The 27,356-nt window shown below is 42.3% G+C and overlaps 1 protein-coding gene across 4 annotated transcripts in view; it reads right to left on the bottom strand.

Annotated features, from left to right (window-relative positions):
• csnk1g1 (casein kinase 1, gamma 1) overlaps positions 1-27,356 on the bottom strand; it is a 53,908-nt gene that overhangs the window by 21,854 nt on the left and 4,698 nt on the right. For all 4 annotated transcript variants that reach the window (XM_083993628.1, XM_083993629.1, XM_083993630.1 and 1 more), the window contains exons 2-5: positions 19,423-19,852; positions 15,011-15,051; positions 13,736-13,805; positions 393-544 (exon numbers count right to left, since the gene is read on the bottom strand). In XM_083993628.1, coding sequence (XP_083849754.1) covers positions 393-544; positions 13,736-13,805; positions 15,011-15,051; positions 19,423-19,609 — 450 coding nt within the window. In that variant the 5' untranslated portion in view covers positions 19,610-19,852. The remainder of the gene's footprint in view (positions 1-392; positions 545-13,735; positions 13,806-15,010; positions 15,052-19,422; positions 19,853-27,356) is intronic.

Genomic DNA, 27,356 nt, shown 5'->3' with positions numbered 1-27,356 from the left:
AGGTTACTCAGCAGTTACTCAGTACTTGAGTAGCTTTTTCACCAAGTACTTTCTACTCTTACTCAAGTAAATGTTTGAATGGCTACTTTTTACTTTTACTTGAGTAACATTATTCTAAAGTAACTATACTCTTACTTGAGTACAATTTTTGGCTACTCTACCCACCTCTGATGCACATCAGCAGTTTTGCATGAATTTTCCTCGAAAACAACTAAAAATAGCTTGCACCGACAATTAAAGGTAACAAACCTACTCCTAACACTATAGGGATTATGGCAATGGGCCAATTTGCCAAAATGTTGAACTGTCCCTTTAAGAAAAGAGTTACCATATAATAAAGTTCAAACATCAAAAAGTTCAAAACATTGTGTTGTGTCGTGCTCTGTACTCACCAGCTGAATTGCGATCATTAAGACAGTCTTCAGTGAAAAGGTCCTGTCACAAAGGTCAAAGAGATCTTCTAGACTCGGGCCCAGCAGCTCCAGAACCATGGCATTGTATTTCCCACAGGGCCCAAAGTAAAACACCTGGGGCACTCCCTCTGCTAAAAAACAGAAAAACACACACAGGAAGAAAGAAATGAGACCTAAATCCCTGCACTGTGAGTCATCCCAAGTCTTTTTTTGTTTACCTGTGCATTTACATCAAAGAGAGACAAGATGACTGTTCACAGCTTACACAGTTAATAGCAAACTGCGAGGAGGAAAAGCAAAAACTAATTATTAGATAAAAAAAGAGAGAGAGGACTGTGGCTCCAGGCGGCTTTCAGTTGTATATACCAGTGGGAGTTCAGAGAGCGTTAGGGTGGCATAAGTGTTTATTATTGCCGTCTCCCTTGACTAATGATATTTCTAAGTTGGGTCCAAGGTAACCGACCACAAGAGGCCACAGCCGAGTGGAGGAGGGGCACCGGGAGGTTACCAAGGACAGAGGGCGAGGCAAGCTGGGGAGGTAAAACATTAACCTCCAAGTAAAATACAACACAGGGCCTGCAAATACAACTGTGTCACTCCTCTGCAGCAGGCTGGAAACTAATCTATTCACCGCCTCACATCACAACCTCCCCACTGAATCACATCCTCTCTCTGCTCTACTCTCTCTAATTGCTCTAAAATCCCTTCCATCTGTCACCTTGGCTCTTGTTTTACTTCTTGTCATCGTGCATTTTACTGTTGTGAGTTCAGACTAATGGCGGGGCTGAGTCTCTGACCCCTGCACTCCTTCATATGGGTTATTGGTAATGCTGAATAATAGCTTGTAATGTTGAACTTGTGTGAGCTTAATACAAGAGTATGCAGGGTGTGAATCGGGTTAATTTTTTACCTAATAAGCACACACTAGGGATTTCCAAGATCATAACAAAAGGCCTCCACTCCGACACCATAACCCCTGCTGTTCATTTAGAATCAATTGTAATTGGTTATATCTGTATATCCTTTGTTGTCCTCCTGACCAAATCCTGAACTTTGGTTTCAAAGAGAGAGAAATCAGGTCAAACTTTTTAAGTGCCCTCAGGGAAGCGTGACTCAGACTTTGCCCCTGCTTACTGCTAGCCACAGTGCTGTTAAAAAAGGTCTCCTCGAGAAAAGACTTCAAAGAAAATGCCGGCGCTTCAATCATACAGACCTTGCTTTATCAGACTGCTTAAGCTGTGCTCAGTCCTTGGAAATATATAATTGCCTGGAAGTTACAAGAAAAGTAGGGATGCCCTGATTTCTTTTCATGTCCCTGCTACAGTCGGCCTTCATTCTGAGCATCTGCAGACCCCAGCGACTAGAAAAAACTCCTTGGGAAACAGGAACAGTGTGATGAACAGTGTGACAAGCTGTAAACACAATATGGATCTATTCTCAGCTTATAATACCGCTGCAGTGAGTCAAATCCAAGTCCTATATTTACTAGGAAGTTTTTCTATCCATCTTGAGGAAAAGGCCAGGCTGAATCCATCACTGCTCCTCTATGTTCACCAGCTACACACTAACCGTCTATAGTCTGTCAGTCTGTGCTGCTGGGGAAGTTGTGAACAGTGGATTTATCAGAGTTTTTTTTGTTTTATTGAAAACAGCTGCCTGCTGCTCTGGAAAACAAGTCAATGAACATGGCGAGAGTGAATCATAACAGTTCAGTTGCCGGCTGTGAAAGCGCAACGAGGAGATGACGGTGGAACACTCATGGAGCTGAGGGGAACTGCACATAGATACTATTATGTTGGTTTGTCTCTGTGAGTAACACCGTTCCCATTATACAGTCATTTGATACATTTCTATCATAAAAATATTGATCAGAGCAGGCTCCTGGTTCCACCTTCATGTATTCTTACATCATGTTTATTATATGCAGTCTCAGGAGTCGTGAGTGTGCTTAGAGAAGGAACAACATTTCCATCATAGATGCATTATTCTTTCAGGTAATTTAAGCAGAGGCTGATCATATAAAATATATCATAGTACTAATCCTGAATATTGAACATACTGCTAAAGAAATGTGACTTGCCAGCTGGGTAATGGGAAATACACTGCAGCGAGGAAGGTGGCACAAATGCTGTCAGCTAGCATATGGGCTTGTAGGAGTCATGCTGTGCTCCATCCTGCGTTTCTGGACACCATTATGCACTTCTGTGGGTTGCTAACTGTACCATAGGAATGAGTGCCTTGAAAACCCGGGCGCCTGTGGGAGGCCTAAAAATGTGTCAGATTGGAGATCTGCTGTAAATAATTGGATAAACGGTCGTACAATTGAAAACAAGCTTTTTACAAGCAGAGGGAAGCGGGGGAAGGCAGAGCCATCATTATCTACGGCAAAACAATCCTCATAAGAGATCGAGTCTGCGCGTCCTCTGCTGCAGACAGAGTACACCCCGAGCCGAGCATACGGGAGGACTCCAATCACCATGTCAGACAACAATTTCGTGGGTACCACTTTTCGACTACTTTCCTCCAATTTGCTTGAAAACCAGCTCAGTGCCTATATGTTCTGTTGTACAGTGCTGTGAACAAGTGGAGCATGTAGCACTATTAAATAAACTTATATTCTGCTCCTGTCAATCCCTGAACTAAAACATTTGAGTGGTTTTCATCCCGACAATGTTAAAACTCAACTCCCTCACTGCTATTTTCAGGGTAGTCCAATCAGAAGAGGGCTTTTTGCCTCCCTTGTTGCCCATCGACTTGTCCTGTTCAGTTGGAGGATAAATGGCCTCCATTATTTGCCATTTAAATGATTGGTGGTGGTCATCTGTCATCAATACACAGGTTCATTTATGAATATGCACAGATCAAGATGGGTTATCTCCATTCCTCTCCATCTTTGTTGTCCTTTCAGTTTTTCTCTCTTATCTATTTGTATGGACCTGGATGGGAAGGGGAGTGTGGGCCATTGTGTAACAGGCCACTATGTACAGTACATGTACTCACATGCCTGATCTGAATACTATTCTATATTTATATATATATATATATATATATATATATATATATATATATATATATATATATATATATATATATATATATATATATATTGTAATAAAGGCTATAAGTGCCGCACCTGGCACGAGCGCATCCGAGAACGCACGAGTGCGTACGAGCGCACCCGAATGAGACGTGACCTGCGAGATCGGCGGTAAACAGTAGTTTATGCTCCTTTTTTCCTTTATTGCTCGAGTTGCGAACGGGACTTATTGCTGCACTGGCTGTCTCCTCCGTTATTCTGACGGCCCTGTTCCTGTGTGCGTAGATGAACAGACAGTAAGTTATGTGTTATGTGTTATTTTCCTGTGATTATGAATGATTAATATTTCATGTGAAGCTATCGCTAATCCGGCTAATAATTAGTGTTGCGGCCGTTCCCGCTATGCCGCTAATAGTACATGTGATATTCCTGTTTGAATGTGAATATAACTTTATACATTTGGAATAGACTTTATGTTTATCTGTAACCTGATCAGTGTAATGACAGATTATTATTCCTGTAACCAATATTAAGCTGATTTATGTTTATTTCTTTCTATTGCAGACCACACACTCACACACATTCACACGAACCTGCATTTACCTGACTTGCCATACATTCGGTGGGTCTGCTGTACTGTTGTGCTGTACTGAAGAATATACTACTACAGTAAAGAGTTAAAGCTGCATCCTGCCTCCTGTCCAGTGTGTTTTGACCGACACCCCAGGGCGAGTACTATCCAACCCTTATAACCAGAACCTCCTATTCAACATATATATAATATATAGAATATGAATAAAATATATAATACTATATTATAATTAGGGCTGACCCCAAAAAATTGAAGTTTCAAAGCTTTTTTGTTTGCCGTTACTTTCATGATTTCCGCTACGATCATGATCAGACGTTACGGTCGCGCACACCCCGGCCGTCGAAGCTTCAATTTTGATCGATTTTATGTCCGCGAATATTCAATTAGCAAAACATGATAATCAGGACAGCCCTAATTATAATATTATTATAATAATATATAATTGCTATAAAATAAAATCTGTTTGGTTTTCATAGCCTTATTATTCTTCTTTTATATATAAATATAGCAAGAATCTTGCTTAGAGAGTGTCGCTATCTTGCACCGCCATGTTTGTACGGAATGGAAAATCTAGCCAATCAGAGAGCACGTTCATAAATAAACAATAGTATTATTTAATAGATAATAGAATCGAAATGCTAGATGTCACTGTTTTCCCCTCATTTTGGACCTGTAAGTAGTACAATACGTAATGTTGAGATACACTTTAATCATCACTCACAGCACAGGGTCCATGATAAGAAGAGAATACCTGAATATAAAAATCACAATAACATGAGGTTTCACTCACAGGTGTGAGTGTCAGCTCTCACTTGTACTGTAGATGGGGAGTTTTATTTAGAGTCTCTAAATAAAACTGCTCATCTACAGTACAAAGATCAAAGAAGACATTTTCCCATGCATTACTCTGATCTAATGAGGAACTGGCTGCACTGCAGTCATTTACAACAAACGGCTAACAGGCTGGATGTGTGATGAATGAATGTGACTACTTCTGAGCCTGACTCAGAGGCAACCACCCAAATCTCTGTGCACGCTATTTTCTGTGTGTGCAATTCTTCAAGCAGCTGTCAAAGACCAGATCTTCGTCTGGACTCTGAAAAACTGTGAGCGGAGACCAGTCCTGAGCTTGGATGTTTTATTTTGACCATCTGCTAGTAGTTATTCTGTTATTAATTATTTATCGTTCACTGCTACAAAAAAAAGACTGTAGAAATCCACTTAAAGTCACATTTGATTTTTTTTTTCAGAAAAAATTTTGTTCAACTATTTTATACTGCCATGTAAAACATTTAATATCAATGCCACGATAAGCCACAGCACCACAGCTATGCTCAGAAAAAAAAGGTTGACTGGCGCCTATAAGACGTGTAATAAACATTATCAGCAGAGCAGGGGTGCAAACTCATCAGGGGTAAAAAAGGTGACAAGATACCGACCCCCTAGGGGGGTCCGGGGGCATGCTCCCCCGGGGAATAAAAAAAAAAAAAAACAACTTTAAAGGTGAATTTACTAGGGCCCGACCAATTTATCGGCGAGCCGATTAAATCGGCCGATTATAGCCCGTTTGAGACTAATCGGTAATCGGCCAAAACTCGCCGATTGTCACCGATATTTTCAGGAATAAAATGCAGGGAATAAGACGGGTCGGGTTTTACCGTTATGCCCGTTTATCACCAATAAACACAGTAGATGAGGGTGAGTCACTGAGCTGAGGCTGTGTGACAGATGGGGGGGGGGGGGGGGGTTCGCGGTGTGGAGCATTGCGGGACTCTGACTGCAGCGGGGACTATCATGTCTCTGCTCCGTGACACTGCTGTGAGACTGACCGCCGGTGAGTGCTTTGACACGGTGCCGGGCACGGCAGCAACCGCTGATCGTTGAAAACAGTCTCCAAACCAGAAACGTCTGGAACAACATTGGAAAAAGTCGCTTTTGATTAAAAAAAAAAAAAAGAGAGAGAGAGAGAGACGCCGTGCCGTGTAAAAACACAACAACAGCAAAAAAGTATCACGTGTCATGACTTCCTGTATCTAGCCTTTCAAAATAAAAGCCCATATTGATTTTGACTTAATTTTGACAAGACACGGCTCCAAATGTTTTTTTTTCTTTCCTGCGACCAATCGACCAATGAAATTTTGGTCGGCTAATGATTTTTTGGTCGACCAGGCAGCCCTAATTTATATATTATATAATATAGATATATTACTTAAATTAATACAATTTTAAAACTTAATTAAAAAAATAATAATAATCAGCCGATTAATCGGTTATCAGATTTCCCCCCCCCCCCCAATAATCGTAATCGGCATCGGCCCAAAAAAATCCATATCGGTCGGGCCCTAGAATTTACAGTCAATTTTAGCATGAGACTAGGGTCCAGATTTACTCAGGTTTGCACAGCCTTTGCTCGTGTTAAACCTGCACAATATGTCTCTCTGTGTTTGGTTTTGAAACATGTGAAGAGGGTCTTCAAAGACAAACAGAGGGGCAGATTGCTCAGCCTATGCAGGTTTAGCATGAGCAAAAGCTGTGCAAATCTTAGTGAATCTGTCCCTAGATGTCCATCAGATGAACCTTGCGAAAAAGTGGTTTTGGAAATCAATTGTTGAGGCATCCCAAAGGTACCAGCTCAGGCTCAGTCATTCTGAAAACAAAGTGAGAGTGGCGAGCTTACATTAGTTATAGCTTGCTGACAGCTAGCTAATTAGGCTACCTGAACTGGTGAAATATGACGGAGGCTTAATGCCGTGCCTTCAAACTAAATAAAATTTAATACAGACTGATTGGTTCATTGTAAAACATTTATTTATTGATGTAAATGTGTTTTCTGTACGTAGGCTATGCCCCGAGGCAGCGCTGCTCTTTTTCTAAAAAAGGGTTAGGGTTAGAGAGGTTAGGAGATTAACGTTGGTCTTGTTGATTAAATCTAATAACTTGTTTTCATCCAGTTAAGGTGCACGCGCCTTAAAGAGACAGGTGCATTGCCTCGCCGCGCCGCCTCGCTACGCCACAGGCTGCATCACTGTGTACCTGACATCATTTAGATTTTAACAGGTCTTCACATTAACGCTGGCTGCTAAAACAAATACAAAACAAACTGCCTCCATCCTGGAAGTGGAGCTTTCTACAGATGAGCTGCTTGTGTTGTCATGGTCTTTCCAACGGGAGACAAACTGGGTTATTGTGATGATGTGCTGGGAGACTGAGCTGTCAGAACCATCAACTCGTAATGTGTTATACCTGTATACCTGCCTTTAAAGGGATAGTTCAACATTCTGGCAAATTCGCCTATTGCCATAATCCCTATAGTCATAGGGGTAGGTTCATTACCTTTAAACTCCAAAACAGAAGTTGTGACCTGCACATTCACCACACTATGGAATAATCATGTATTATGTAACATTACGACACATGAAGCAGAGCAGAGTAGGACTACTTGCGGTTTTGAAATCACTCCGCCCAGCAGCTGTGTTTGGAATGTAGTTCCGGCTATGCATTTGCCTCGAAAACAGCTCTCAATCTCAATAGCGTGGTGAATGTGCAGGTCACAACTTGTCCACAAGAGCGTTTTGGAGTTGGATTGTGTATTTGATGAGTTTTGAGGGACATGGAACCTGTACCGTTCACCTCCATTGTGTTTGCTGAGCAGCTCATGTCTCTGCCCCGCTGATCTCAAAACAACATGCACCGATAATTAAAGATAATGAACCTACTAACGAACTAATGAACTATCCCTTTAAGAATCAATCAGTCGTCCTTTATTTTCGAATACATTCAGGAAAGATAAGAAATGGATGCTTCTCCAAACGACCACAGCACGTAGGTATGTACAGTTGTGTTCAAAATAATAGCAGTCCAACATCACTTGCAAGATAAATCACTGATTTTGTTAGAATTTCAACTTTTTTTTGTTTCAACTTTTTCTAGAAGGTTTAGTAAAGGTATAGAAAACCAACAGACCCAACAGGCATGACGTGCATGCTGCTGATTCTGTGAAACTGAATCATTTACTGAAAGGGGCGTGTTCAAAAAAATAGCAGTGCCAGGTTCAATTATTGAGGTCACTGATTATGTGAAAAAAAAATCGGTGTTAAACAGGTGGCCCTTATTCAAGGATCAAGACAACTGATGCTGCATATGCTGGCTGTGCATTTGTCCTTGAAAAACAGAGTAAAATGGGTTGTTCAAGACACTTAAGAAGAAGAGCATTCTTTGATTAAGAAATTAATAAAAGAGGGGAAAACCTATAAAGAAGTGCAGAAAATGATAGGCTGTTCAGCTAAAATGATATCAAACGCTTTAAAATGGCAGCCAAAACCAGAAAGGCGAGGAAGAAAAAGAAAAACGACTATTCGAAGGGATCGGAGAATAACCAAAATGGCAAAGGCTCAGCCAATGATCAGCTCCAGGAGGATCAAAGAAGATCTAAGATTGCCTGTGAGTACTGTAACAATCAGACAACGTCTATGTGAAGCCAAGCTACCACCAAGAAGCCCCCGCAAAGTCCCATTGTTAAAAAAAATACATGTAATGAAGCGGTTACAATTTGCCAAATAACACATTGACTGGCCTAAAAAGAAATGGCGTAATATTTTGTGGACTGATGAGAGTAAGATTGTTCTTTTTGGGTCTAAGGGCCACAGACAGTTTGTCAGACGTCCTGCAAACACTGAATTCAAGCCACAGTGAAGACCCCCACCCCCCCACAAGCATGGTGGTGCAAGCATCATGATATGGGGATGTTTCTCGTACTATGGTGTTGGTCCTATTTATCGCATACCAGGGATCATGGATCAGTTTGAGTACATCAGAGTACTGGAAGAAGTCATGTTGCCGTATACTGAAGAGGAAATGACCCCAAACAAGACAATGACCCCAAACACACCAGCAAGCGTGTAAAGAAAGATGTCAACACTGCTATTTTTTTGAACATTATATTTCTTGACTTTCTGTACATTATATTATCAAATTAAATTACTTTTTCCAATTTTCTTGGTTTGAAATAGAATGTGCAGTGTCCCCAATGCAGTTGTGTTCCTTAAAATACAATTTATTTGAAGAATTTTGAGGTTTACTCACCTTTTTAAACACACTGCTATTATTATGAACATAACTGTATATCAATATCTATGGAAAAAGGTCAACGTCAAGGGGAACTTGTCACAGAAGTGAAGTCAGGTTTATTATGTGCTACCTCTCCGTGTGGAGTCTGCATGTTCTCCTCGTGCTTGTGTGGGTTTCCTCCCACAGTCCAAAGCAACACAGGTCATGTGAATTCGTGACTTTAAACTGACAGTAGGTGTGAGTGCGAAGTTCTACCAGTGCGCGTGTGTATGTGTTAGACCAGTGCAGAGTGTACCCCATTATTCACCCAGTGTGCTGCAGTGGGTTGCACTGCTCCAGGATACGCAATTTTAAGATTGGTGGAAAGATGGATTTACGCATTGTAAAATTTATGACAGGTGTGTTTCACTGCAAAAACTATGGGTTGGACCAGAGGGAGAACCGTAGCCTGAGGAGAGAGACTGGCTCTGCACAATATTTTATGTCTCTTGTGGAGTAGGGCCAGCTCTGACATGAAGTTTTGTGCTCTGTGCTGATCTACTTTTGATTGGCTGCCTGCCCTCTTTCAGCCTGTGATTGGTTGCTAAAGCTCTACACTCAAATTAACATGAAGCCATAAATCCTGTAGTTCAGATGCTGCTTTGGCTAACCCTGCTCTGTCCATGTCATCACTTGTTGGATTTTTTTACTTTACCAATCTTTTATATTATTTTGCAGCCATTAGTGTTTATTGTTAGAAAATAATAATAATATGCCATAATAATTTTGGCAAAGAATGGAAAATTCATAGGTGCCCACATGAGTGATGAAGCTGATGCAATAAAGTTAATGAAACAAAGTCTGAGAGCAGCTGTAAACGTTGTTTTCTGAAGAAAAGAAATCAACATTTGTAACTGTACCGCAACACTGATGCACAGTAGACACAGGGGCATTTTTGGATGGTATGGACATTTACAGAAAGATTTTTTTCTTTTGTTAAAATGCTGAAAAACTGAATTATTAATAATCCAATCAAAGAGCATGACATCAACTCTGTCAAACCACAATGCCTGATCATGTTCAGCAGTAATAAAGGTGACATACTGTTTAGTCATGGTGGTGTGACTGGCCACAAATACAGAGGATGGTCTAGTCATCATGCAGCACTTGCTGTCAATTCTGAGATTGTTTCACTTGTTTTGAATTAAAGACACTAACCAAACAGAACTGTGAAACGCGTGTGGACAGAGTGACGTCAACATTATCAGCCCATTTTTCACTGATGTGATGCTTAACACAACTCGATAGTTGTGTGTTTGTTGTTTTTTTTTTTTATTTGACCAGTGAGACTTGTGTAAACTGCAGGTAGTAAAAATTTCATTAAGTCGCCTGAAACGTTGCTCTCCAAGTTCTATTCTTATTCTTTCCTATGATTCATGCTTTGACACCAGAGCAAACGCACATCCAGGACCAGACCTCTGGCCCTTCCCTTACATGTCTGTAAAAATCAAGCGAGTCTGCCACTGCTGGAAATATTTCCTCCCTGGGACTGAGATGGTTAAAGAGCTGGTGTAGTGTTTCATGAGGAAGACTGGCGGCTAATACCTTTAATAGCTCAATAGGATCCACCCATCCCTGAACAAACCCTCTTGCTCTTAAAAAAAACAACATCTTTGTCCTCGCCACGGTAACGTCTGCCGTCTTGGAGAGGAACACAGAAACGACTCAAACGTTCTCTCGTCACGCTCAGAAGGGGATGCTCGACTCCTAATTGAATCATCCTCATTAATATCCAGTGACGGTTGGTTATGCATCAGATAACAACACCTGATTGAGCATCTGAGTCAAACCACATAATTCATAAAGACCCTGTCGCGCAGATACTGTGACAACCACATTGGCTGAGAGGAATGTGGCACAGCACACAGCCAAGAAGAAAATGAGGTCACATTATCCCATCTGGAGGAGAGAACAGAGGCAGGTTAGTACTAAGAGAGGCAGACCCACTCTCTAAATATTTAATGAGTTTCCGCACAGTTGGCCTTTTCCAGCCCTTGCCTTTTGCAAAACAATAGCCATTATAGTCCCGGTCTGGTTATCTTATACGTGGAGCTTCAAAGAGCACGTCAAGGACCGTACATCACAATCACATGGCTTTCATTCTCTGCGCCAACTGTGACCTGGGACCTGCTGAACGGTGACACTGTCACATCACTGTATTGTGGAAAAAAAACACCTTTGGTTGATAAAGTCACAGCCGTCATGATCAAACTGATCTGGGTTCAGATATATCCCTGTCACAAACACCACTATGTGTGTACATTATTATTTTACTAATTTTACCAAAGAGCAATGAACAGCATGAAAATAATTGTTTTTCTATTGTTCCATTGTTTCTAGAGTTCCCACCCATATCCTCTCCTACCAAGACTAAAAATGTCTGCCCTTAATTTAATTCTCTGTTGCAGTCATTCAATCCTCACAAGATTCTTGTCAGTGGTTGCTGTAACAGGGATGCGTCAGCAGACCTTGACTAATCTTTTATGACAAACAAAAAATCTCCAGAGAGCAGAGTTAAGGGAAGAGAAGTTGAGAAGCAGTGATTATTGTATTGTCTTTCATTCAGGATCCTGGATAATAAAGTTTTAATGGCACGGCTCCAAAAAAAACAAAAAACAACAAAAAAAACACGAGGATCGAGTAAGAAAAGATGTAAAAAATTGGCGTCACACTCAGGGTCAACACCATGACCGAGACAGTGTTAAGGAGAAACTGCTATTTCTTGTGTGAACATAAGTAAAATAAAAAAGGACAGCCATTATTCAAAAATATTAAATGTACTGCAGGGTCGTAGTCATTTGGGCCTGAATGGCCTGACACTACATTTGATGAAGAAGCACTACTCCTGTTGATATGCACGTGCACACTGCAGTGAAAATAAAGCACTGGCTGAAATTGGCTGTTATGGTAAAGTTATTGGTAGTTTCATATCCACAGATGCATGTTAAGTAGACATCATTTAAAGGAATAGTTCAACATGTTGGCAAATTGGCCCATTGCCATAATCCCTATAGTTTTAGCAGTAGGTTCATTACCTTTAATTGTCAGTGCAAGCTATTTTTAGAACGGTGGAGCAGAGCCGTGAGCTGCTCAGACCTTCGCTATGGAAGCTAATGGGATTTCTTGGTTTCCCTCATCAAACTCATAAAATACACAATCCAACAACTCCAAAACGCTCTGGTGGACAAGTTGTGACCTGCACATTCACCACGCTATGAGATGATAACAGGACGTTATGAGACTGAGTTGTTTTTGAGGCAAATGCAGAGACTGCTTGACAAAAAACTGCCCCAACAGGAACGCGCATCAGCGGTTTTGCATGAATTTACCTCGAAAACAAACTTGTCTCGTAACGTTCCGTTATTATCTCATAGTGTGATGAGTTTGATGAGGGAAACCAATAAATCCCAATAGCCTCCGTAGCGTAGCTCTGAGCAGCTCATGGCTCTGCTCCGTCATTCTAAAAATAGCTTGCACCAACAATTAAAGGTAACAAACCTACTATAGGGATTATGGCAATGGGCCAATTTGCCAAAATGTTGAGCTATCCCTTTAAAGGCAAGGCAAGGCAAGGCAATTTTATTTGTATAGCCTGTTTTTACAAACAGTTTGTCTCAAAGGGCTTTACATGGCATCGTAGCAACATCCTCTGTCCTTAGACCCTCACATCGACTGAGGAAAAACTCCATGGAAACCCTTTTAACAGGGAAAAACAGGAGAAACCTCAGGGTGAGCAACAGAGGAGGGATCCCTCACCCAGGACGGACAGACGTGCAATAGATGTTGTTACAGACAAGAAAACAGTTTACAGTTTGTCACAGAATGTGCGGAATATGGAAATGTTAGCAGGAGTTGATGAAGGCAGCCTCTGGTGAGGGGAGGGGGGGGGCAGGGAGAGCCGGTCAGCTCGATGGGAGGACTGGGTGGTAGACTGGACCATGGGAAGGGAGGGGAGGCCGGTCTAACAGCAGGGGAAGGGGTGGGAGGGGGGCGATGCAGGCGGCGGCTGGTGCAGAGAGATGGAGCTCCGGTGGATCTGCGGGGTCTGCTGGTGTGCCCTTAGCACTGACCTTTGACTATATCCTTTAGGCTCATGCGGTGAATGGAACTTGTGTGTAACATGTGGATGTAGGACAACAGAAAATCACAAGGGTAAAAATGCAGTGTTTACTCAGTCGGACAGAAATGTACACAACAGTCACTGACATTACAAACACACAGCAGTGGATGTTGCAAATGGCATTTTTGAATATTGTCTGTAACACCTGCTGCATATGCATCTGTTTTGTGGCTGGATAAGAAGCTTAATGTCATGTTTCAAATTGACCTGCTCCACCTCCGGTAAGTCTGTTTTCAACATGCTCTCTACGCACGTGTAGGAATTCATACACGTACACAAAGGGCTGGAGATTAAAATAAGCCCCTGACCCATCCTTATATCAATACGTAACCCGGGGCAAGAGCAGTAATCGCTTGTTGTGGAAATGAAGCGATCTCCTGTGCTGATCTCCCCAAAACAGTCGCGCCTTTGTCATGAAGTCAAGACACAAACACCAGGAGGCGTGGAGAACAAATCTGTGACCTTACCTGTAGTTCCCAGTGTTTTGTAGAACCGGTACTCTAGATGCAGCTGTGGCGCCCTCGACTTCACTGGTTCCTGCACAGTGGACACATTCAAACCCGTCAGTTAATGTCAACGACCTCACAAACAATAAAAACAACACCTAAAACCACATGTTTAATCAGTAAAGAAACACAATAAGTTATTTGCTTTTATCCATATCATTAATCAATCAATCAATTCTTGCATATGAGGCCAAATCCAAACATTAATTCTCCCCAGGCCCAGGCATCACCAAAATCTCAAACATAGATATGACATCCTGACGGGTGCGATTAACAATGTGTCCTTTATCTCTGTCATCTTTGTCTGAAACTCCGAGATGGCAAACTTCTCTGTTGTCTGAATCTTGGTGAAAAGCTTCGTTCAGTCTCCATATCACAATCATTTACGCCCGTCTCCATATCAACTATCAAGTCTTTCCCCAAAGATGCACTCGACACAAACATCCCATTCAGTGTGGGGAGAAAACAGCACATCCCAAAACAACCTTTGATTATAATAGAATTTAGAGAGACAATCAAGAAAAGACATTTCTTAGGAAAATTGGTAATGAACTAAAGACTTTGTTAAAGGTCACATAGTTTCTCCGAAACCCAAAAATGTCTTCCCACTTCAGCGAGGTTGTTTTGAACAGTGTGTCAGTGTCGGCACACCGCAGCAGTGTGAGTGGCTGAAGCTACCCAGCTCGGCCAGCTTAATACTTTGATAGTGAAATTATGACTCTCTAGTGAGCGATGATAAAGGCATGACTCAGGAGTCATGACTTCCAGTCCAGCAGCCACTGGAAAACCACACCTAGCCAAGCGTCTACACCTCGTTCACATTTCTCTTTAAGACCAGAGCAGTGGAGCCTGATGGCCGCCTCACTGCAGCCGGCTTCACTTTGTTTGGAGCACAAGTGATTTCTAGTCCTAGTCCTGAAAACAAACTCTGAAGGGCACTGGCATCCAGTAAGATGTGTCTACATTATATTTATTATATCTTATTAGCAACATTTCAGAAGCATCTCTACAATCAACAACACTGTGTGCTACTTTTTTTTAAAATATGATATTGAAAATATACAACTCAAACTATAATAACAATCACGAAAAAAACAACCTACTCTTTGTTAAATGTTATGTAATTTATGAATACTCACACACATTTTTTGACTTTAAAGGTTTGGTTGATTTTATCATTGTCATTTTGTACAGGATTTATTTGTATTCAAAGGTGAGGACTCACAGTGCACTTACCAGTTTAATAGCTACATACTCGTTGGTGTAGAGATTTTTACCTGAAATAGAAGGAAAGGAAAAGCTAACGTTAGATGGCATTCAGAAGCAAAGTACACCACTTTAAGTGTTGACATCATGTTCACCAGGGAATAAGCAACTATTTGTGAAGAAGGATTTTTATAAAAATTGTCTCTCCAAACTTTGCAAAGTCCAAGTAAAAGTTGGAGGACAGAAAATGCAACAATGCAGCTCTACGGTGAGTTTATACTCTTTTAGGTCCATCTGAGCAAAGGTAACACAGTCTACTATTGGCGCATTTCCACTAGCACGGCTCGGCTCGGTACGGCTCGGCACGGCACGGCTCGGCTCGGTTTGGTTGTGTTTCCTTTACAACTGAGTATCACTAGTACCGCCGTGACGTCATTTACACGTCGCCGAGCAACGCTCTAAACTCAGTAAATATATAACTTTAGCAACATTTGAATCATTTTCAGGCGAGAAAGTAGTCGTTTAGATCCCCAACATGTTGAAAATCTGACAAAATACCAGCTGTTTTGTTTCAACGAAGTCGGCGTTACTAAAGCTAGCCGTAGTGAGCAACGCACTTCCGGTTATTTTCACAAAATAAAATACCCGTTGCCTTTTATCATAAGGAAAGCCATTACGATAGAATTGGTGCTTTTACTTTGAAAACAGGAAGTGAACCTACCCTCGCTGTAGCTAGCTTTAAACCGCCGTTTTGACTCCTATGCTCTCGTCCCGTTAATGACATTTAACCGTTCAATATGCCTTACCGGAGAGTCTTGCCAGCTCTGAGATCGGCCTGGTTCATTGTAAAACATTTATTTATTGATGTAAATGTGGTGTTTTCTGTGTTTTCTGTGCGTACAGACCCCAAGGCAGTGCTGCTCTTCTGTCTAACCACAAACAAACTTCTGCTACAGCCACAATTGTTAGATTTCATCAATGAGACCAACATTTTAAGTTTTGAGTTTAACCAGCCGGTGGTAAACCTCTAAAAGCCATCGGGGAAGTTAATTAGCGGTGGTTTTCTCCTCGGGGTGACGGTGGTAGGCTGGCCGGCGGAGCACGTCAGGAGCCGGGCTGCTGCCTCTGTGATGTCGCGGTCGCTGCTCGGACCTGGAGCTTCACACTCGAAAAACATCGGGGCAAACTTCTGAACAGCCGTCGTTTGGATAAACTAACCGCACATGGGGATCTAAACAGTTACTTTCTCGCATGAAAAAATATTAAAACTTAATAAAGTCACGTAATAACAGAGCCAGTCTCAATATTAGAAATTCTCTGGTAATAACAGGCTTCAGCAGGAACATTTCTGTTGTCGGTCGTCGCTTCCAGTGACGACACTCATCGGCCAATCAGTGGAAGGCAGTCGGCTGACGTCACGTTTTAGTAACGCTTCGGCTCGCTTGGAACCAGGGCTGAGGTGATACCAAAAATGTACCCGGTTGCAGGTACTGCGTGCTAGTGGAAACACGCAATAGCGCGCCGAGCCGTGCCGTACCGAGCCGAACCGTGCTAGTGGAAATGCGCCATAAGAGGGAACACCTTAAAACTCCTACCAAAAATGTATCGTTGTGACAGAAGAAAACATTTTTTTGCACTTAGGGCTGTAAAAGTATGGAATGAGCTTCCTGAGGATGAAGTGCACTCTTGTAGTGAACTCTTTTAAAAATAGACTTGATCATTTCTGGTCAATTAGGGTTTTTTATATAATTATAAAGCAAGGTTATGAATTTGTAGCCTTGGTATTTTATTTGTTTTGTTGTTTTTCTTTGAGGAAATGTGGGAGATTAATTTTGGATTATTCTGTTATATGTATTTAAGTGATATTATGTACGGGTTATTGAAGTTTCTAATGGCCTATTTGTGTTTATTTTTTGTACTTGTCATAATTTTGAGTCTGATATAGCAGCGTTTCTCAAACTTTTTTCAGTCACGGCACCTTTCAAAAGTGCATAAAATCTCACGGCACCCCTGTGTAAAATATAATTCAAAATGACACTGCATAGCCTAAATGTAAATGTCCTGTTTATTTAGACAGGACAGTATTATTTAACAGAGCATAATACAAACTGTAAATGCAGGGTGCATAGGTGCCTACATAGCCTATGCACACACACACACACACGCACACAATTATCCGCAAAGTGAGAAGAGAGAGAAAGGTCTACATGAGCGCAGCGCGCAGGCACGCGCTCAAATGAATATCCACCGGCGTCTCCGCTCCGTTCTGACTCCGTTCCGAACAATCAGAGAATTTCCACCGTGTCACTGCAGAGTGTTTTTATACATCAAAGTTGAACATATTTCAACTCTGAGCGCTCTGAGCGCTGTGACAAAAAAAGGAAGCGCCGAGAGCTTTTTTTCTGCCGAGGGCGCTGAGCGGTGTGAGCGCTGAGCTCCATAGGATCTGAACGGAAAGTAGATGCTCAGAGCGCTAAAAGGGCGTCCGGTGGACACGGCCCCTTTTTGCATATAGCCTACGTAAAAAGAATGTATTCTATGAAATGTCCGAATTTTTTTCACGGCACCCCTGACGCAGTCAGACGGCACCCCAGTGTGCCGCGGCACCCACTTTGAGAAAGGCTGATATAGAGGATTTACATCCTGTATCAGACGTATTTTCATTAAATTTCATTAAAATTAAATAGTGCAGCCCTGTGATAGATTAGACCTTCTACACAGAGAGACCCTGATTCATATAATGGTGTGAAGACACACTCTATCTGTACAGTAATTAAATTAAACAGCATCATCAACTAAAGCCTTTAAAATCAGTGAAGTTAAGCAACAGGGTGGGGTTGCACCAGGTTGGCGTATCTCTCTACTAAATTCAGGATTTAGTAATTACTTATTGTTTATGCAATCCCGTATCTAGTAAATGCATAAGTGGTTACTAGCAGGTTACTAGTCGCATTAAGTGACAACAACAACTTGGCTACCCAATCAGCGTGCGGAGCAGAATGTACACAGGAACAGCTGGGAGCTTTTATTTTGAAGTGTGTCCCATCGACACGGAAGCTGCCGGCAATGTTGTGGTATTTCTGCTGCACGGGCAGCTGCACGTACTCGTTGAGGTTTCACACTGGCGCCAGCGCCACCCGACACACAAGAGTCAAGAGGTTAAAGCAGAAGTGAGTGATATATTTGTGTTAATATAAGTCTTAAATAGTTATATCTTCCGACAGCAATCACTTACATAGAGTGTTTGGACCGAAACACGGGTCTGTCAGTCACTCTGCTCTGCTCTGAGCCGAAGAGAAAACATTTATCGTATCCTACAGTTTTTATCCAATGAGGAGAGAGAACGGCATGCAGGGCTGTGTGTGCAGCCAAGGGACGCCGTGAATGTGGTGACGTAGGGACGAGGACTGTTATGGTGCGTTCAAGGAAACTCGTAACTCCTGTTTTTCCGACCTGTGAAGTCGTACCAGTTCGATCTGGTACGAGTTCACGGGTCGGAAGTTACGAGTGGCCGTTATAGTGACTTTCACAGGTAAAACAGGTCGGAAAAACACGAGTGGGTTGCCTGGAACGCTACAAAGTCGTAAGTTGTGACTTGAAGCTGTAATTTACGATTTCAAAAGCCTGCCTGGAACGCAGCATTAGCCAAAACGACCGGATCGCTTACTTCTGCTTTAAATACCTGGGTCTCCACACCAGTTAGTTGGACTAGTCCATGTCCGTGATCCGCATTATGTGGTCGCGTATTTAAACAGTACCGACAGTAAATATCAAAGTCATCATATACATCTAAAGGTGGATTCTGTCTCTCAAAACCCTTTTCCTAACGGCAGGTTCTCTGTTTTGTAAAGCAAACCTCTCTAAACGAGCCGTTAAGCTAGTTGTTGTTGGTTTTTTTCAGTTGGTTTTGATCCTATGTCGACAAACTGTAACTAGTAAACAGTTACACAACCCCTAGGGTAGGTGTAAATATTTAGTAAACACTTAGTAATTACTGGCTCTAAGTGATTCCTAGTAAAACTGGTGCAACCCATTTTAATTTAGTAATGACTAAATCTTGATTTAGTAAACACTTACACATTTACTAAGGTTAGTAAACACTTAGTGAGAGGTGGTGCAACCGGCCCCTGCTCCCTAAGGGCCGAGATATACTTGCTGTAAACTACGCGCACGCGAGCTGCCACGCGTATCCTGCGTCGCGTCACCTCGCGTCGATATGTGCGCTCGGTCGCAGCCGACGCATCAAACGGACGCAGATTACGCGTGGAAGCCATGATGCGCTCGCCCAGCGTAGTTTACAGCAAGAATAACGAGGGCTTAAAGGTGTTTTTAAATGCAGACTGAAGACAATAACTGCCATGAAGAGGCTGTTGTGTGTGTAGTTACACACCAAGAACTGCTGTATGAGTTTCAACTTTTGCCTTGAGCCAGAGTCAACTTACCAAGCTTCAGTTCACCAAAGTTTCCACAGCCGATCTTCTTGCCCACACGAAAATTTGGCCCCACCATGAGGACCCCAGAGGAACTTGAGGAGCCAGACGGTCGGGACGAGTGTCCGCTGCGGCTGCCCTGGGAAACCTTGGTGCTCCTGGCCGGCCGCTCACCATATTTATCTCTTTGTTGATCCATGGTGTGAGGCGCACAGGTCGGCGGGAGCCTGGAGCAATGTACACAAAGGCCTCCTAGGCCGGGCCCACCACAGCCACAGCCCCGGTCACTGGCGGTGCCTGGACGGCACAGTCACTCTCATGAGACAAAACCTGGGACGGCTAAGGAGCGCTCCTCCCGTCCTCGCCCCGTCACCTCTAGCAGCTGTCGTACAGGCTGATCTCTGGCCTCAACATTTGTCACAGGAAGGAGAAGGTGGAAGACCTGCAGCAGACAGAGCACAGCATGTGTCACGGACATAAGACCTTCAACTCTCCACACAGAGCAGCACATGGAACATGGAGTTGTTCCCTGGGTCAAAAAAAATCCTCCTTAATATTCACAAGAACAGCCACGTGTAAAATGTTTTTATTTTATTGCAGTTTTCTTGTGATAACTACTCATTATTTAATTATCTCAATATAACAAAGTCTGTTTTCTCGTGATAAAGGATTAATTTATTTCGCTATTGCGTTATAACAAAGACCGTTTTCCTTTGATAATAATAAATTATTGTAGAATGTGTCAACATGGTTACCTAGGAACAGGGTTCACTGGTGGAATCAGTTCCACCGATGTGTACTGTACAAGTATAATCATCATTACGACACATGAAGCAAATGCTCGGAACTACTTGCGCTTTTGAAATCACTCCGCCCGCAGCAGCCGTGTCTGGAATAGGGGTGTACACGAATCCGAATACATATTCGGAAGTACACGAACAATGCTTTGATCCCGAATTGTTTTTCCGTCCGAAGTTTCTCCTCATTATTCTGGAGCTTTTTTCTAAAGAAAAATAAATGTTTGGATCAGCAACAGCCCATAACCAGCTGATTCTGGTTCACACTCCAACACAGTAGGTGGCGCTAATGCACCGTAACGTTGGTGCGTAGAAGCACAACACGAGTAGAGCGCCAAACACCAGCAGCCAACACTGCCGGCTGCGAGAAGGGTCTACAGGGTGTAGTGGGTGGCTGCAGCTAGGTATTATTGCCGGCTGCCGCCACGGGAGTCACCCTGTTTCATTTGTGTCCAGTTCACGTTAGGATTAGGGCTGGGTATTGCGGCCAATTTCCTGAATCGATTCAATTTCGATTCCTAAGGTTTTAAATCGATTAATCACGATTTGATTCAATTCGATTTTCGATTTCATTAGAATCGATGCAATCTCCTCTTGAAAAATGAAAATGGCTCAACTCTATTACAAAATACAGTGTTCTTTATTTTTTATTCTTTTCACCATAAACAACAGATTTTAAAGCAGAAGTGAGTGATATATTTGTGTTAATATAAGTCTTAAATAGTTCTATCTTCCGACAGCAATCACTTACATAGAGTGTTTGGACTGAAACACGGGTCTGTCAGTCACTCTGCTCTGCTCTGAGCCGAAGAGAAAACATTTATCGTATCCTACAGTTTTTATCCAATGAGGAGAGAGAACGGCATGCAGGGCTGTGTGTGCAGCCAAGGAACGCCGTGAATGTGGTGACGTAGCGACGAGGACTGTTATGGTGCGTTCAAGGAAACTCGTATTTTTCCGACCGTGAAGTGGTACCAGTTCGATCTGGTACGAGTTCACCGGTCGGAAGTTACGAGTGGCCGTTATAGTGACTTTCACCGGTAAAACAGGTCGGAAAAACACGAGTGGGTTGCCTGGAACGCTACAAAGTCGTAAGTTGTGACTTGAAGCTGTAATTTACGATTTCAAAAGCCTGCCTGGAACGCAGCATTAGCGAAAACGACCGGATCACTCACTTCTGCTTTAAGTACAAACTTGTAAATTTGACAGTTTAAACTTGAACTGTAAATAAAACTGTCCCAAGTCTCAAAAGGGCAATTTTGAAATTAAAAAGGAATTGCAAGTGAAAGTGAACTTGAACTGCAACATTCCATCACTGCAAATTGCATTAATTAATTAATTTATAATTAAGGCATTGTTTCTTTAAGTGCAAAAATAATATTAATGGTAAAAAAAAAAAAAAAACTAAAAACTAAAAGTAAACTTCAAACTGTCTCAAATCAAGTCTGCAGCAGCTAAAGCTCCCTCCCTCCCTCTTGAGGGAAACGGAGCCCATGGTAAATAAAGTGACGGTGAATGTGTGGAGTGGTTCCTGTGACGAGTCCGGCCCGGTCACGTCGCCTCCCTCCGGAGTTCGGGCGTCATGTGTTATGATCCGACGGTCATAAAGTGGAGGAGAAAAGTCGCACTGTGAAAACACGGAGCTGCTCGTGTCTTTTATTCTGCGGTAACACGTATCATACAGTATGTTGGCTCACCTACGGCGTGAAGAACATGCGGTTCCTGTAGATGTCTGTGTGTGTGTGTGTCAGCTCTGCACCGCTGCCACACACAGACACACACACAGCGTCGGAGCGCTCAAGTGAAACGATAACCTGCAGATCACCTGAGCTGACGTGATCTCTGCTCGTAGTTTGGTTTGGTTTTTATTCATATCAAACACAGCAATAGCTACATTGCACAGTTACAAAGAGGAAGAAAGAAACTCCGCTCGTAGTTACTGAGGTCAGAGCGCCAGACATAACCGCGCCGTTGCTTCATCACGCACGAGACTACCGGGGGAAAAAATCGTTCTCATGCCCTGTGAATCGATATTACAAAATTTAAATGAAATCGATTCAAAATCGATTAAATCGATTTTTTTACCCAGTCCTAGTTAGGATTGTTAAGAAATAGCAACTCCCTGCATGCATTGCATTACAAAAAAATGGGAAAAGAAGCGGCTATAACGGTGGATAATTTTTTTTGAGTGTCACAACCCCGCGAAACGACTCGTTTCTCTACCAGAATTTGATCCATTCAGTCCGATTACGTTTGGGAAGTCTAGAAGAGCCGCACCATTAAATTATTCAGCCGAGAGCTAAAGCGGAAGTTAGCCGGCTAGCTCGGCGTAGCACTAGCTCGGCTGAAGTCAGTGCGCCCACTTCCGGTTTCTTCCCGAATCCGAATCCAAAGTTTTTTTTAAAAGCCTGAATCCGAATCCGAATAGTGCACTGGCTGTACACCCCTAGTCTGGAATGTAGTTCCTTCTGTGCATTTCCCTCGAAAACAACTCTGTCTCGTAATGTTACACGATTACCATTGTACCATTCATGTACCATTCACCTCCATTGTGTTCGCTGAGCAGCTGGCGTCTCTGCCCCGCAGATCTCAAAACAACATGCACCCATAATTTAAAGGTAATGAACCTACCACTAGGGTTGGGCGGTATGAGCAAAATCTTATATCACGGTATGAGTAATTTCATATCACGGTAACGGTATATATCACGGTATGTTTTTTCCCCCTGTAAATTCAAGTGCTTAAAATAACCATACTGTCGCATTTGATAATTTTCCTCTTTTATTTTTTAACTTGGATTTCTATTAAAAAATTAAAAAAACAAACAGGAAAAATGCCAGAGCAGTCTTGCTCCAGTTAGTGCAATTATATAAAAAGAAATCACAACATCACAAATTTGCATTTTACAAAAATGCCTACGGTACTCTGTGCTGTCTATGGCTGTTCAAACAGGTCAAACCGGGAAAATCAAAAAAGTTACTTTAGAGTTCCTAAGGTAGTAAGTAACCTTTACAGTGATGGTAGTACGGGCTCAAATGTCAACAACTGACGGAAAAACGGTGGGTGGGTGGGAGGGACGGACGGAAGTGACCATAATAAACAGTGTCCTAGGCTAGCCTGTCCTACAGTAAAAATGGCACATAGAAAGAGGAGTAAAGCAATATGTTAAGCGGCAATATATATTTAAGCATCAAAGATGTTCAATCAAACCTACATAGTTTGAAATAACGTTTAAAACACACACAGCCAGTGTCACAACTAAGCATAAAAAGCCCGCTAGCTTAATGCTAACGTATAATGTAAAACACCATAGACGGGCTAACAGAAATTAGCATTGCTTATAACCTGACTTACTCCTCTTCTGAAAAACTCTGACAAGTCAAACTTTAGGATGTGTTAGAGGTCTGATTCATCTGTCTAAACATCAGAACTATGACACATGAAACGGTAAACACAGCTGATCGATCGAAAAAAATTACGGCTGGAGTGAATTACTTTCACTTTTTCGTCTTGTTGGGCGGGTCGGGCTGCCTCCGTTTCCTCGTGACTCCCACTCATGGATGTATTATATTATGCTCCCCCTTCTGCTTTCACTCTCTGCCTCCGCCATGATTGTTATCACTCCGGTAAGCCTCCGGTAACGGTAAAGCTGTTTCTTCTTCGTCGTGCTGATGCAACCACGCCAAGCAGTCTGCTGCAGTGCCGGCTCCCCCGTGTGTGGAGGCGGTGTAACTACAGTGACTTCAGAGAGATGCCGCAGACATCTGCTCTTTCTCCGGTATAAACGGTATTGCAAAATCTCTACCGGTAGACACTTTATACCGTCACACGGTATAATACCGTCATACCGCCCAACCCTACCTACCACTATGACTATAGGGATTATAGCAATAGGCAAATTTGCCCAAATGTTGAACTATCCCTTTAAAAATCTTACAAAAGACCACTAACATAATGAACTAGAGAATGCATTTCTTGAAGGAAATATGGGTGAATCCTGAAAGCTGGAAGCTGAATGAGCTGAATAAATTGTTGAAACAATGCTGAATTAAGTGAAGAAATATTTCCCCAATTACAATTAACAGTGTCAATTTTCTAACTTCACCCTATGACAGCCAGTTGAACTCATACTGAAGGTCATAAGAAATAACACACACTGTTTACAAGTAGACAGTGGTAGATGGTGAGTGTGCTTCTGTGCTACAGAGATAGTCATCAGCTCTCAGTGATCACAGAAAACACAGCAGCCAGTTGAAGCATCAACATAAACCTTAAGTCACAGTCTGTCTGTGACCACGAAAACATTGAAGACTCTGGACAGCATCAGCTAGAAACGTCATGTAAACAATTAAATAAAGCTACGTGCGCCCGCAATGACGCCAAAGTTCAACTTGATGGAGGCTGATCTCATTTTATCAAGTGCTCAGCAAAATCATTTTAGTTCAATCTACCCCCCCTTCTACCATGGGCATGAATTGACCCTTCGCCAACTCCTCCCACAAACGGCTATTGTCCAATCCTACGTTAGCAACCGTAACTATAGGCCTGGCAAGCTTTCCGCAGCGAGTCATTACGTTTGCTTTTGTGGACACATTTTGAGACTAGGACGAAAAACATTTGTTTGTAGAGAAGGATGTTGTTGTTGCTGCTGCTACTACGGCGGTGGCGGCGGCGGCAGCAGCAATATAGAGATGTTCAGATACGAGCGGACTTTTTTTTTCGACTTGAGCAAGTGTAAATATGGGGATAACCATATGTTCACCTCCGAAATGACAGCTGTACTTTTACCGCGTTTACCTGGGCTTTTAGGCCAGGGATCCTCCAGGCAGGGACTGCTTTCACTGACTGATACAGCGCTGGGAGAAAACAAAACAGCAGCGAAAGCTGTATGTGGTTCACAATCGCCCCAAAACTTGCAGTTTGACAACGTTTCATGACCAGTGAGATGACCTAAGTCTTGGTGGGTTGATAGACGGTAAAATGACCAGCCCTTACTGATGCTCTGTACATTGTCCAGTCGTGTCGTTGAACAGATGTTTTATCCTCCTGCGCGAGTCACGTCACTGAAAACTCTGAATGATCTTTGTGACTTCTTCTCTCTATTATCTCAGAACAGTTTAATGATATTTCCTTTGAAATCGATACCAAATATTGCCAGGAGCATGGCTGGGAGTGAAAGCTTGCCCGGCGTAGCAACAGTAACCAAGGGGGCGGGGCTTACGCGAAGGGTCAATTATACAAATTATATTAAATCATGTGGTTGGAAAAAAAAAACGGAGACTTTTTGGTGCGTGATTAAGCAATCACACACACACACAAGGTGTTAAAAAACTGCCTCTTAGGGACTTCCTATTGTGTTCATCATCTTCACTAAGTTAAAGGACTGAAGCAAACTGCAGATGAGAAGCTTGCCGATACATTAAGCAGACTGCCAGTTCCATTCATTACCATTACAACTAATTATTAAAACAAAAAAATAACAAACCACTGCTCTATGGTTTCTATTAAAAGATACTTTTTTTTATGTTTTCAATGAAAAAAACAAAAAAACAACAGCTAATGTTTTCATGACAATGTTGTAATTCCTGAGCACGGCTGCAAAGGCTGCTGCTCAAAGTATTTGTGTGTGGGCTTCCGGATGACTCATGCTCAGTATTGCCTGCACAGATCTCAGCATCAAAGACAGCTAGTTTGCTCTCAAGGGCAACCGTGCACTGTTGCTGTTACATAAAACCAGGAACAGAACAACATGGCCATAAAACAGGTTTGCAGCAAGGACCAGTGGCGGGCCTGTAACAGTTTCCATTGTGCAAATAATCATCTGTAAGCCTGTCTCATCCCGTGTGCACTGGTGTTTAGCTTTGCTCAGGTTACCCTTTTTTTTTCTTCCCAAACACACAAACTGCTGTGCTGTGCTGTGCTGCAGACAGAAAAACACACACACACAACCTGTGTTCAGCCTGGTCACAGCAGAATACGGTGTGAGCCCAGGCAGGCACTGTGGTTTTATACACATCACTGCTGAGCTGCACAATCACACCCTGACCTTATAACATGGCTAAACGCAGCTTTAACTTCCACGTTGTGATTGTTACACTGAAGATTCAATCAGTGGAGCGTCTGGCTAGACGTTAGCATGGACGGTCACGGTACTAAAGCTAGAGAGGGGCGTGATTCATGTTAACCGGTCAGCTGATGAATGGCTGCCACATCACTGGACAGTTGTCTCTGCTCATGCAGAGGGAGTAAAATTAGGGCTGATCAAATATTTCAGGACTTACCTCATTTTCACAGCGATAATGCTAAAATCGATATTAAAATCCTGTTTTGGCACATGAGAGTGCAACATTCTTGTGTAATGCACAAGACTAGGGTGCATTATTAATCTCAATAAAGTGTCATAGTCAGGAAGCATCATGGCGCTGAAGAGATGTGAAAGAAACATGCTGGTTTGGTACAGATGCCATTCATTTTAATTGTTATTATTTTGATTATTACTTCTCTTTAACAAAAAAAAAAAAAAAAAAATCACATCATGCGCTTTCATTTTTTTTTTTTTTTTTTACCACTGCACGTAAAATGACAAAATTGCCATTCTAACAGAATTATGAATGCAATGTGATCAACTGCAACATCTGCCAAATGAATACTTAATAACACAGTCTCTGCACATCATTCAGTCCTACGTCAGACCTTGTTTGTTACGGTTATGGTGAAAATGATGTGCAATTTCCACTTAAATGTGTTTTCACATGAACCCTGACTGGTGTTGAATTGCACAGTAACACTTGTGTCACAGGTACTGCTGTATGTGAAAGAACACAGTGTAAAGTATAAATTGACTTCATGGACATAAAAGTGAATGTACAGCTTCATTGCTTTTATCATTTGTATCACTGTCTCACCAGAGCTGCACTGTGTCTGAAACATGTTCAGACATGCCCAGGCTGAGGATTAGGATGGGAAAATACACATTAAAGTGAGACGAGAACTTAATTCATGCTATAAAAGGCAGCAACTCGTTCATGATGGGGGCTAGACATCTGCACCCTTTAATTACAAAGGTGCAATAAGCACATGATAGACTCTAATGAGTCATCCATACTTCTGGTTAATGCTATGTGCTTATTATGAAACACGTGTAAATAT

The sequence above is a fragment of the Trachurus trachurus genome (genome assembly GCF_905171665.1).
Source record: "Trachurus trachurus genome assembly, chromosome: 3".
NCBI lineage: Eukaryota > Metazoa > Chordata > Actinopteri > Carangiformes > Carangidae > Trachurus > Trachurus trachurus.
Note: the sequence above shows the minus strand (reverse complement) of the source record. Positions and strands in the feature narration are given on the sequence as shown.